This window comes from Harmonia axyridis, chromosome 3, assembly GCF_914767665.1.
Source record: "Harmonia axyridis chromosome 3, icHarAxyr1.1, whole genome shotgun sequence".
NCBI lineage: Eukaryota > Metazoa > Arthropoda > Insecta > Coleoptera > Coccinellidae > Harmonia > Harmonia axyridis.
This window is the reverse complement of record NC_059503.1, coordinates 60,530,882-60,542,997: the sequence shown is the minus strand read 5'-3', so window position 1 is coordinate 60,542,997 and position 12,116 is coordinate 60,530,882. Positions and strand designations below refer to the sequence as shown.

At 34.4% G+C, this 12,116-nt stretch overlaps 1 protein-coding gene across 1 annotated transcript in view; it reads left to right on the top strand.

Annotated features, from left to right (window-relative positions):
- LOC123676833 (DNA-directed RNA polymerase I subunit RPA1) overlaps positions 1–12,116 on the top strand; it is a 36,013-nt gene that overhangs the window by 18,892 nt on the left and 5,005 nt on the right. Inside the window, exons 13-18 of the mRNA XM_045613082.1 lie at positions 870–1,152; positions 1,210–1,338; positions 3,215–3,379; positions 3,689–3,849; positions 3,909–4,128; positions 4,211–4,482. Coding sequence (XP_045469038.1) covers positions 870–1,152; positions 1,210–1,338; positions 3,215–3,379; positions 3,689–3,849; positions 3,909–4,128; positions 4,211–4,482 — 1,230 coding nt within the window. The remainder of the gene's footprint in view (positions 1–869; positions 1,153–1,209; positions 1,339–3,214; positions 3,380–3,688; positions 3,850–3,908; positions 4,129–4,210; positions 4,483–12,116) is intronic.

Here is a 12,116-nt window from a genome sequence, read left to right as displayed (position 1 = left end):
TCAACTTAAGACGTACGACGTAAAGACGGTTCGCGGACTAGATTAAGAAGAGTCGCGAACAAATCAAAGACAAGACGACCGAAAACTTGAAGTACGACGAAGACACAACAAAGTCACGGAGAAAAAGACGAAAGGCCAGGAAATCGAATCATACCTCTAGACGATCGATTAAACAAGCCTACATATTTGGTCCTCAATCAACAAGATATTATCTCTTAGACGAGATCTAATAGCTTACAGTGATGATTTTTTTTTTCAACTTTATATGAAACATTTTCGAGTGAAATTTATTTTTCTACTCGACGATAGCTATTCCGCCCCCTAGCGGTAGAGGTATGAGCTTCAAAACAATTTCCAGTGTGTTTTCTTGTGAACCTTAGTGGTAAAAATTTTTACCGCAAGTCTCTACGATGAGTTGATCCTAAGATATAGTCGCTTACCTCGCTTATTTGCCCACCCTGTACAAAAAAAAGAAATTGAACAATCAATTACTCGAAGACAAGAAAGTTAATACGTAAATAATCAAGAGGCAATGGCGAACCGAAAAAAGTAATAATATATAGGATGTTCTATTTGAAATATCAAAATTGTTAGTACTTTTTGATAAAATCAGCAACACCGCAGTGCTGAAAATATTTTAGAACGATAGAGCATTTGTTCCCACTCAAGAAAATAAAATTCAAATTTTCAATAAAATCTTAACTTTCGTTCTGCATAAAAGTCTAGGTTACTATCGACCGTAGTTCTCCCTTTAAATGAATCACCATTTTGCATACTCTTTTCAGAACAAAATAAATGATTTTCTGAGTTTTTGAGAGAGATCTTGCAGATTTAATATTGGGTTAATATTGGTTTTTATTGGTTTACAGTGCTTCAATGTCAGGCCTCTTGACAAATTTTCCTGAAAACAATTTACAACTGATGGTTATATCCGGAGCAAAAGGTACATCCGTGAACACTATGCAAATATCCTGTTGTCTGGGTCAAATTGAATTAGAGGGAAAAAGACCTCCAAGGATGATATCTGGAAAATTTTTACCTAGCTTTCCAGTTTTTGAATTTTCACCCAGAGCTGGTGGTTTCATTGAGGGGAGATTTATGACAGGAATTCTGCCTCAAGAATTTTTCTTCCATTGCATGGCTGGTAGGGAGGTAAGGCAAAAATTGTCATTATTAAATTTCACTTAATAATTATTTTTTTTTTATAAGGGTCTGGTTGATACTGCAGTCAAAACTAGTAGAAGTGGATACCTTCAAAGGTGCTTAGTGAAAAGTTTGGAGGGTGTGCATGTAAAAGCAGACTTAACAGTTAGAGATAGTGACAAAACGGTTATACAGGTATGTTCCCAATTCAAAATCAACGTTTTCTCTTTACCTTGGCATATAGGCCAAGGAAAATGAAAATGAATCAAACAATTCAATTTTTGAAATCTTCCATGCAATTTCGTAACTATTTGAGCATTTCAGTATCAAGTAATAATCTGTGATGTAGATACCTATTTACTCACCATTTTTTGCATATCAGTATTAATCTGGCGGTATTAATTTAATACCGAATAGAACTATGCACCGCATCAATAAGAAATTGGCTTTTGGTGAATTTGCATGAATTTTTTATGTTGAAGAACTCATGATATCAAATGTCTTCATTGCATCACCGCTCTAAATTCAACTGTTCAGATTATATAGGGTGCTGAAAATAGCTTTTCTAAAATTTTAAATGGCCATTGTAAAAAAACTTTTTCGAATATATAAAAAGTACCACAAATAAATAATGACATGTTGAGTATTTATTTGGAAATCAGAATTCCATGAATACGATACAAAGTTGGGTATTCCCATTAAAAAAACACGGTGTTATCGTCTTTCACCACTTTCAGACTAGAATGAAGAGTCAAGAATAAAAGCTCATTCGCTGAGTACTGTCGATTCCGTCAAAATTTGATTCATTCTTCTAACCCAAAATTTCCAATCGATTGGTACGTAAATAATCAGTACCTCATCCTAGTTAATATCATAGTATAAATAATCCTTATACTGAGAATGATGATGATGATGATGTCACTATGGTGAGCGGAAAGGAGGGGTACTGATTATTAACATTTCTGTTCGCAATATTCGAAAGATTTTAAAACGTTTTTTCAGTAATATTTATGGTTTATATGATACTCACGTTCTTCAGACACTAAATGCCTGTAGAATTTTTTTGTTCCATGTTGATAGCACCAGTACCAAAAAGTTATGAGAACTTTTTATTTCCCACCATTTTCAAATTTTCTCTTATAACTTGAACAGTTCTGACAGAAACAGAAATCACATCAGATTTGTATGAAAAAACCAAAAGGTCGCAAAGCGATAGCTTCAGGCGTTCTGGAGTTATGGCCGAAAGAAGACACGATTTAATTTTTCAGTGCATCAGTTGGAGAATATCTTTTTTCGGCCATAACTCCAGAACGCCTGAAGCTATCGCTTTGCGACCTTTTGGTTTTTTCATATAAATTTGATAGGATTTCTGTTTCTGTCATAACTTGAAGCCACAATTTGGTTTTTCACAGTGCATCAGTTGAAGAATATCTTCTTTCGGCCATAAGTTCAGAACGCCTGAAACTATCACTTTGCGACCTTTAGGTTTTTTCATGCAAATTTGATGGAATTTCTGTTTCTGTTAAGAAAATCCTATCATTACATTTGAAATTTCGGAGTAAAATGAACAAAACAATGAACTTCTGACTTAGCGCCCCCTATCTAAAGCAGCAAAAATAAATTTATCATGAGTATATTTTGTCCTCAATCAACAAGATATTATCTTTCAGTCGAGATCTGATTTGCTTATAAATGTTGAGCCAAACTGAAGTTACAGGCATTTCAATTAGTCAGAATTCTCCCTTTCACCTACCCTTATTTGATGTCGTAAAATCGAAAGTGATAATTCAAAAATATAGAGAATTTTCCAAGGATAACAGTGATGATATTTTTTCTTCAACTTCATATGAAACATTTTCGAGTAAAATTCATTTTTCTACTCGACGGTAGCTATTACGCCCCCTAGCGGAGGAAGTATGAACTTCAAAACAATTTTCAGTGTGTTTTCTTGTACTATTTAGTGGTAAAAAATTTTACTGCAAGTCTTTACGATGAGTGGATCCTGAGATATGGCCACTTACCTAGCTTTCTTACTCACCCTGTACATATTCAATATTTATTGAATTTTCAGTACCTGTACGGGCATGACGGATTTGATGTTGGAAAAGCACAATTTTTATCTGAAAAGCATTTAAATTTCTTGCACGATAATATGAACGCCATTCTGGACAAAGAAGTGATAAAGACATTGTCGAAATCTGAAGAAAGCCGTCGAGTTAAGGAATATGCCAAAGAGGTAACTATCACCATTATTCATTTGTTACAGAAAAATAAATTTCAGGTTTCAAAGGTACTGAAAATATTAGAATGTTATTATGCAGTTTTGAATTCAATAAATATTTGGGAAACACGTCTTGGAATAATTGTTTAAAATGTATTCCATGTACTTTCTGACAATAATGTCAGTAATACATCCATATACAGGGCGAGACACGGTTAATGGTACCATAGACTTTTATGGAGAACCGAAAGTACCACTGCTATGTCGATCTAAAATATTTTCATCTAAAAAAATAATAAATAATTATGATTTTCAAATTTGTAGCTAAATGACTGGATGAAGAAAAATGGAAGTGATTTATCTAAAAAAAAGAAGTACCCATTTACTTTATTCACCAAATTTTTCAAAGAAAACACAGATAGAGAAGTAACTAAGGAGCAGCTAATTCAATTATGGAACGAAGCAGGAGAGGAAGTTAGAGAAAGGTATTTCAATATAAGTTCAATGAATTTGAAAAAATCACTTCATTCTTTATTTTTTTTAGCTTCAAAAGTCAATGTACACCGTGTCCAGATACTCTGAATTCTTGCTTTTTGCCACATAGTAATTTTGGATCAATCAATCAGAGATTAGAAGAATTAATTAAAAATTACGACGGATGTAAAGGAAAAAAAGATAAAAAAGTTTTCCAAAATATGATGAAGCAGAAAGCGATGACTTCTTTGTGTGAAAGTGGAGAAGCAGTTGGACTATTGGCTGCACAGGTAATGTGAAGCTCAAGCTTTAATTTCGATGTAAAAAACTGCATATTCCCATGCTATATATTCTAATAAATCATTTTTGAAGTCTATAGGAGAGCCTTCTACACAGATGACACTGAACACATTCCATTTTGCTGGTAGAGGAGAGATGAATGTTACATTAGGTATACCACGCCTTAGAGAAATCCTAATGATGGCTAGTAAGAATATAAAGACGCCATCTATGGTTATACCTTTCTTACCGATAAAAAACCTGGAGCGTGAATCGGAAGCACTGAGGAAAAAATTCAACAGAGTTACTGTTTCTAACGTCTTGAAAACCGCCAAAGTAAAAGTGGATATCTCTGCCAAAACCTTGTAAGTTATCTATTCATTCTTTAAAAATCATTCAAAGTCGGCTGAAGCTTTCTGGTACAAGAGCTCAATTGGTGGATTATGAAGTCTGTTCAGTGGATAACTTGAACATTTTATATTTCTGAAATATCTCAACTATTACCAAATATTTCGATACTTTTACAATTCTTAATAATGTTCAACTCTCGAAGCAATAGCAATTGCAAAATATTGGATTTAATTTTGTTATCCAGACTCATCGTCATTTCCAAAGGTGGAGTTGATTTTGTCCAACACAATTCATTTACAAAAAGAAAAAATAAAACAAAATGTAAAAATAGAAAAATAAACACTACAGTTCCTCGAAATTTCTTTCATTTAGGAACTTGTTTAAGCTATAATAGCATTTCTTTATAAGAAAACTTTTAAGGTTACTTTTCTGAACACCGAGAGATCGATTTTTGAATTTTTCAAGTAAATTATTCCATATTGTCAATAAACTATTTATAACATTTTTCTGCAAATAAGAGTAGTTTGGCTTATCCTCAATTAGAGATTTTTCCCTCTGGTGTTATAGGGATGTTCAATATTTTTGAAGTCAGAAGGATTATGTTACGTTATTTTTCTCAACAAGTGAATTATTTTCAAATATTCTCTAGATGTAACATAAATAAGGTAAAATGAAGCTCGCGGCTTAGCTCTAGTGGAGAAGGGGTGGATTCTATAATTTTTTTCTTAATTTAAAATGAACAACTCAATAAATAGGGGGGGCGCCAGATAGTTTTAATAATATCAATCGAATATAAACAAGATTCCTACTTTTCTGTAAAATTTCCAAAACTACCAAATTACTAAGTACTTGAAGAGAAAAGCGTTATATTTATGATATGAAATGTAATTAATGAATTTGAATTGAGTGCACTTAAGTATGAACAATAATTTAAAAGAATGAATGCCGGCTTTCATTTACAGAGAATTTCACAGATAATGGTATTCAGATAATGGTATTCACAATAAAATAATAAACTGTAGGATTTTAGTTAAATTTCAGAGTCTATATATGGTCCAATATGGTTATTCAATATATTCAAAATAAATGATTAATTTTGGTAACTTTCTCTAATGAAAATAAAAGGGTTGTACTCATCCAGAGGGAGAAGTCCAGTTGATGGAAATGTTGAATTCGGTTCGCTCCCAACCGGTTAGAAGTTATTCCAACCCTCAGTATAAGGCAATGGGGGTGCCTATGTCCAAGGGATGTCTTTGCATCAACCAACACGCCAATAATTCAGGTTGATCCACTTATATATCGAATCAGTAAAATATTCAGAATAATTGAAAGAATTGAAAGAATTGAAAGCCTGCAATTAAAACTCATGAAGACAATCATTTGAAATTTGTACTTTACATTACCTAAGATGGAGGGCGGCTTTTATAGAGATTTCTATCAGAGTATGTAGAATTTTTATCCCGTACAAGACGGAAATTCTGCTTGATTCCAAAACGTGATATAAATATCCAAAATAATCAGCAAAATTATGATATTATCTGCAATTTTCCAACTAATCCAACTCAAATGGTCGAAGACAGAAAATCTTTATTCGGATTAGCTGAGATGCTCTACACTCGAGAAATACGGAAAAATGCCTTCCAATTGATGTATCTATATTTCACAGATGGGATTCAAAACAAGTTTTTGCGACTTGACAATTTGACGAGAAAAGATGTTATATTGGTTGCCTATACTTGAGGAGCGGGAAATGAGATATTTATTTGAAATGACCACCCCAACACAATTTCTGGCAATTCAATACCAGAATCGCGAACAAGACAAAAACAATTAGAAAGTGTACCTGACGATTCCACTTCAGCGGTACATTCATTCTCCAAGCAGAAATAATATTAAAATAAAAATTATAAAAAGAAAAAAAAACGTTACAACTCCCCCCCCAGGTAAAATGAAGAGTTAAGCAAACTCTTCAACAGATCCTTCCTTCAGATCATTCACGTGCCATATTCCACAAGACTTACTCGAATCATCCTCCAGTTCATAAGACCAACGACCAAGCTTAGATTTTACCCTAAATGGACCGACATATCGAGGGCTCAATTTAGCAGAAAAAAATTTAGACTTATTTGATAGAGCATGATTTTTATGCCAGACGATGTCACCAACATTATATTCTACGGGACGTCTTCGAAGATTATATCTTCCCTCGGAAGCTCTATAAGCTCTTTCCAATTTTTCTTTAACTTTATTGTATAAATGTAAAAAGTTACCAGACCTATTCAAATCGACGTTATCACGGACCACATTGATATTTTTATCAGGAATCGTTATATCATGAAGATCTCCACGAATAATATGTTCACGCCCAAAATTTATAAAATACGGAGTGAATCCTGTGACTTCATGGACTAATGTGCGAATGGCACAACTTGCAGACGGAAGGAATAAATCCCATTTCCTATGATTTTCTTGTACATAACAAGATAGAGTAGTCTTAACAACCCTATTAACTCTCTCTACAGGATTATGTTGGGGGTGGTAAAGAGCATTGAACAACATTTTCACCTTATATTTATTGCACAAGTCGGTAAAGTGTTTTCCCCTGAATTGAGTACCATTATCAGCTATGATATACTTTGGCACACCAAATAAAAGGAATACATCATTTTCCAAATGCTCGCATATCTTCAATGCGTTCGCCGATCTTAGCGGAAAAGTTAAGACAAACTTTGAGAAGTAATCAGAGATCACAAATATAAAACTATAACCCTTCGTAGATCGCGGAAGAGGTCCCATCAAATCGATACTAAGCATCTGAAAAGGTTTCGTTATAGTTGGTCGACTACCCAATAAACCTGCTGGACTTTTTTGAACTGATTTATGACCTATACATATCTTACACTTCTTAACAAAACAACTAACGTCAGAACGCATTTTAGGCCAAAAATATCTTTCACAAATTTTCTTATATGTTTTGAAAACACCAGGATGGCCACTTGTCGGAACACAGTGAATGGCATGAATAACAGACGAACGATTTTCTTTGGGTACAACAAGTTTCCAATTCAAATCATCACCTGACAACACAGAAAAATCACACTTAACATATTTAAATATTTTATCATTTTCTACTCTCCATTGTGGAAAGTTTAAAGGACTATCAAGAATTTTTGATCTCATTGATAAATACCACTTATCTTTAACGGTATTAATATCAAAATCAGAATGATCTTCCTCAGGAGTAATACTATCTATTACCGGGACAGAACGAGATAGAAGATCAGGAACAACATGATCCTTGCCCTTACGATGAATAATCTTGAAATCAAATTGCTGTAAGCGAACAGCCCATCTACACAGTCTCCCATTCGGTTCTTTTAAGTTGTGCAACCAAATTAACGAATGATGGTCGGTCACAACAGTAAATGACGTACCTTCCAAGTACGGCCTGAGCTTTTCCAATGCCCATACAACACATAAGAGTTCTTTCTCTGTTGTGGAATATGCACGTTCCTGTTTGGTCAGTGATCGGCTAAGGTAACAAATGACCCTTTCACCTTGATCAGACTCCTGGGAAAGAACGGCACCAAGACCATAGTTACTTGCATCGGTCTGCACAATAAATGGCAAGCTGAAATCAGGACACTGTAATAATGGAGCACTAATAAGATATTCCTTCACAGAATGGAAGCTGGCTTCACATTCTGAATTCCAATTCCACTTGGAATTTTTACGCAGCAGCTGACAAAGAGGATTTATTCGGGCAGAAAAATCGGGAATAAACCTCCTATACCAAGAAGCCATGCCAATAAATGACCGAACTTCTTTAACACAAGAAGGTCGAGGAATCCTTAAAATAGCTTCAACCTTCTCAGGATCCACTCTGAGACCGAATTTATCCACAACATACCCTAAATAGCGAAGTTCAGACCTACAAAACTTACATTTTTCTTTATTAACTGTAAGTCCAGCGTCAAATAGTCTCGAAAATATTTTTTCAAGGATTTCCATATGCTTCTCGAAGGAGTCAGAAATTACAATGATATCATCGAGGTATACGAAAGCATACGGTTCCAAATCAGGACCAATCACCCGATCAATAAACCTCTGCCAAGCAGCAGGTGCATTCTTTAAACCAAATGGAACGCGTTTAAATTGATACAATCCTCTATTAGGAATCGTGAAAGCTGTATATTCCTTAGAAGATTCTTTCATAGGAATCTGCCAGTAAGCTGACTTTATATCGATGGAGGAGAGATATTTTGCTCCCTTGAGATTGTCCAAAATCGCAGAAACAAAATGCAAAGGATAGGCATCTGGTTTCGTAACTTTATTCAATTTCCGGTAGTCCACACAAAACCGATATCCACCTTCTTTTTTGCGGACTAATAATATTGGCGATGACCACGGACTACGAGATTCCTCAACAATACCCAAATCAATCATTTTCTGAAGTTCAGAATCAATATGCTGTTGAACAACATGAGAGACGGGATAATACCGTTGCTTTATAGGAGGAGAATCCGTTTGTATCTCAAATTCCGTGAGATGTGTACATCCCAACCGATCACCTTGCAATTCAAACTTTTTATTTATAAATTTATCCAAAGTATCACGTTGTGCGTCAGATAAGTCATTACTATCGGTGATTTGACTTTCGGATTTATTCTGCACATTTATTTCATCACAAGAAAACTCCCAACAATCCCGATTCAAGTTTGGTACTATCTCCATCGATTTCCAAAAATCTAACCCTAATATTAATGAATGTTTCAGCGATGGAACGATCAAAACGTTCACAAGTTTAATTTTACCCATAAGCTCCATGGGAACACAGACCGACCCAAGACTTTCACAGACATTTCCATTTGCCACACTACAATTCGGTGCGTCCTCACTATTCAAATTGATTCCAAAAGGCTTCAATAATTCCCAACTATCATTTCCCATGATAGTCCTAGTAGCACCTGAGTCTAGCAAACCAAGAAATTCTCTTCCGAAAACTTTAACCTTAAGGTAAGGTCTTTCATCATGACCGGAGTGAGAAATTATAAAATCCAATAAAACTTTTTGTTCTGAAGTGATATGAGAAGTTTGATCGAAACTAATGTGTTCTTTGGTAGAAGCATAATGATCATCGGGGTTCTGCCGTCTACCTTCGGAAGAGCCCCTTAATTGTTTTCCGACATCGCAGTGGTACGTGAACATGTTTTACAATCTCGAACAGTAACACCAGGAAAACCGCATTTATAACAATGTTTGGTTTTGGTCGCTCTACAAACCCGAGATGTATGACCGAGATTCCTACAATTCCAACATGTAACCGATACTACCTGTGAACCCATATGACTAGACGACGAAGATGCCTCAACATATGCTAAATCTGGTTCAAGATCAGTTTTTCGACGTAAAGGCTTCGAGAAATTTTCTACAGAATGTTTCTTTATTTCTAATTTCGAACAAAGATCAATGAGATGATCTAAGGAATCCACCTCAATTAATCCAAGATGGAGCTGGAAGAAGGGAAGTATATTCCGCAAAACTAAGCGAAGCTGTACAGATTCAGGAACATTATACGATAGGCGCGAAAATAGAGTTGTCATACAAGCCACATAAATACCGATGTTTTCATTTTCTCCCTGTGTGCGTTTCTTGATTTCTTCAAATAACCGATCGTCATAGTCGTGCGGAAGGAACTGTTTCTTTAAGGCCATCCCGATATCATTCCAATTATTGAATTTCTTTTTATTTGCTCTAAACCAAGTTAAAGCTGAACCACGAAAAAGGTCAAAAGCCGATTCAAAATGTTCTTGTTCTCCAATATGTCTAGAAACTGATAGTTCGTCAACACGTTCAAGAAAAGCTAATACCGACATATCTTTACTATCTCCAGAAAATTGGAGGTTCCATTTAGTAACAGGAATCGATTTTGGATGTAATGCGCTAAACTCAGTTGGATGTGACGTTTTGTTTTTAGGTGTCGAATTACAAATATTACCATGTGCTGCTGTTTCTTCTTCAGAAGATAAATCGTCTTCCAAATCAATATTGAAAAAACTCGGATTCAATATGCTCGCTTCTTGAAATTTTAAGTTTTTAATACGAAATTTCAACTTAGGCATCAATGTTAACGCTTGAGAAAGGAGACTACTTCTAAGTTTAATTTTATCCGACTCAGTTGGATTAGTCCTATCTATTCTTTTCATAACGTGAGCTATTTTTGATGAAATTTTCTTATACGCCGTGGTCTTATCATCACCTTCGAAAATTTCAATCGAAGAAACTATTTCCTTTATTTTATCCTCAACAATTTTAAACTCCTCATCACAATTCAACGCATAAGCAGGGTAAGTTAATGACTGACCTGACCGTTCTAATTTCAAAACATTCCTAAGACAACTTCGCATCTTGTCCACTGTACCCACATCTTCAAAACCTCTTATTTTCAACTCATACTCAAGCTCATCTTTCGATAGCCTATTACATTCCCACTGCAAATCCATATCGATACAACTTGAATGAAAACACAAAAAAAGAGAAAATTGCACTAAACCAATTGAGAAAATTGAACCTATAGCCCAAATTATTAACTAAATCAAATGAAGTCAGGACTTCAGGAACAAAAAATGAAAAAATATCGAAAATATTCCGAAGAATTTTCGAAACAACTTTATTGGCGTGTAGTGTATGCAAACCAAGAATTGACCGAATATGAAATCAGAATACACAAAAACCCGTTGTAATGGAAGCGATAATGAATCTAACCAAATGTTAGCAGCAAAAAAAAAAGAAGTAAACAAATCTAATCTGCACTAAATGAAGTTTTTCAATAATCAATTAAGTTAAACTAAGGTATATTTTTGGATTAAAATTCAGAACTAATTTATCAAGAGGAATTATGGACCATATATTCAAAAAAAAAGGGGCCTCACACGTTGCGGTGCCAATTATTTATGTTACGTTATTTTTCTCAACAAGTGAATTATTTTCAAATATTCTCTAGATGTAACATAAATAAGGTAAAATGAAGCTCGCGGCTTAGCTCTAGTGGAGAAGGGGTGGATTCTATAATTTTTTTCTTAATTTAAAATGAACAACTCAATAAATAGGGGGGGCGCCAGATAGTTTTAATAATATCAATCGAATATAAACAAGATTCCTACTTTTCTGTAAAATTTCCAAAACTACCAAATTACTAAGTACTTGAAGAGAAAAGCGTTATATTTATGATATGAAATGTAATTAATGAATTTGAATTGAGTGCACTTAAGTATGAACAATAATTTAAAAGAATGAATGCCGGCTTTCATTTACAGAGAATTTCACAGATAATGGTATTCAGATAATGGTATTCACAATAAAATAATAAACTGTAGGATTTTAGTTAAATTTCAGAGTCTATATATGGTCCAATATGGTTATTCAATATATTCAAAATAAATGATTAATTTTGGTAACTTTCTCTAATGAAAATAAAAGGGTTGTACTCATCCAGAGGGAGAAGTCCAGTTGATGGAAATGTTGAATTCGGTTCGCTCCCAACCGGTTAGAAGTTATTCCAACCCTCAGTATAAGGCAATGGGGGTGCCTATGTCCAAGGGATGTCTTTGCATCAACCAACACGCCAATAATTCAGGTTGATCCACTT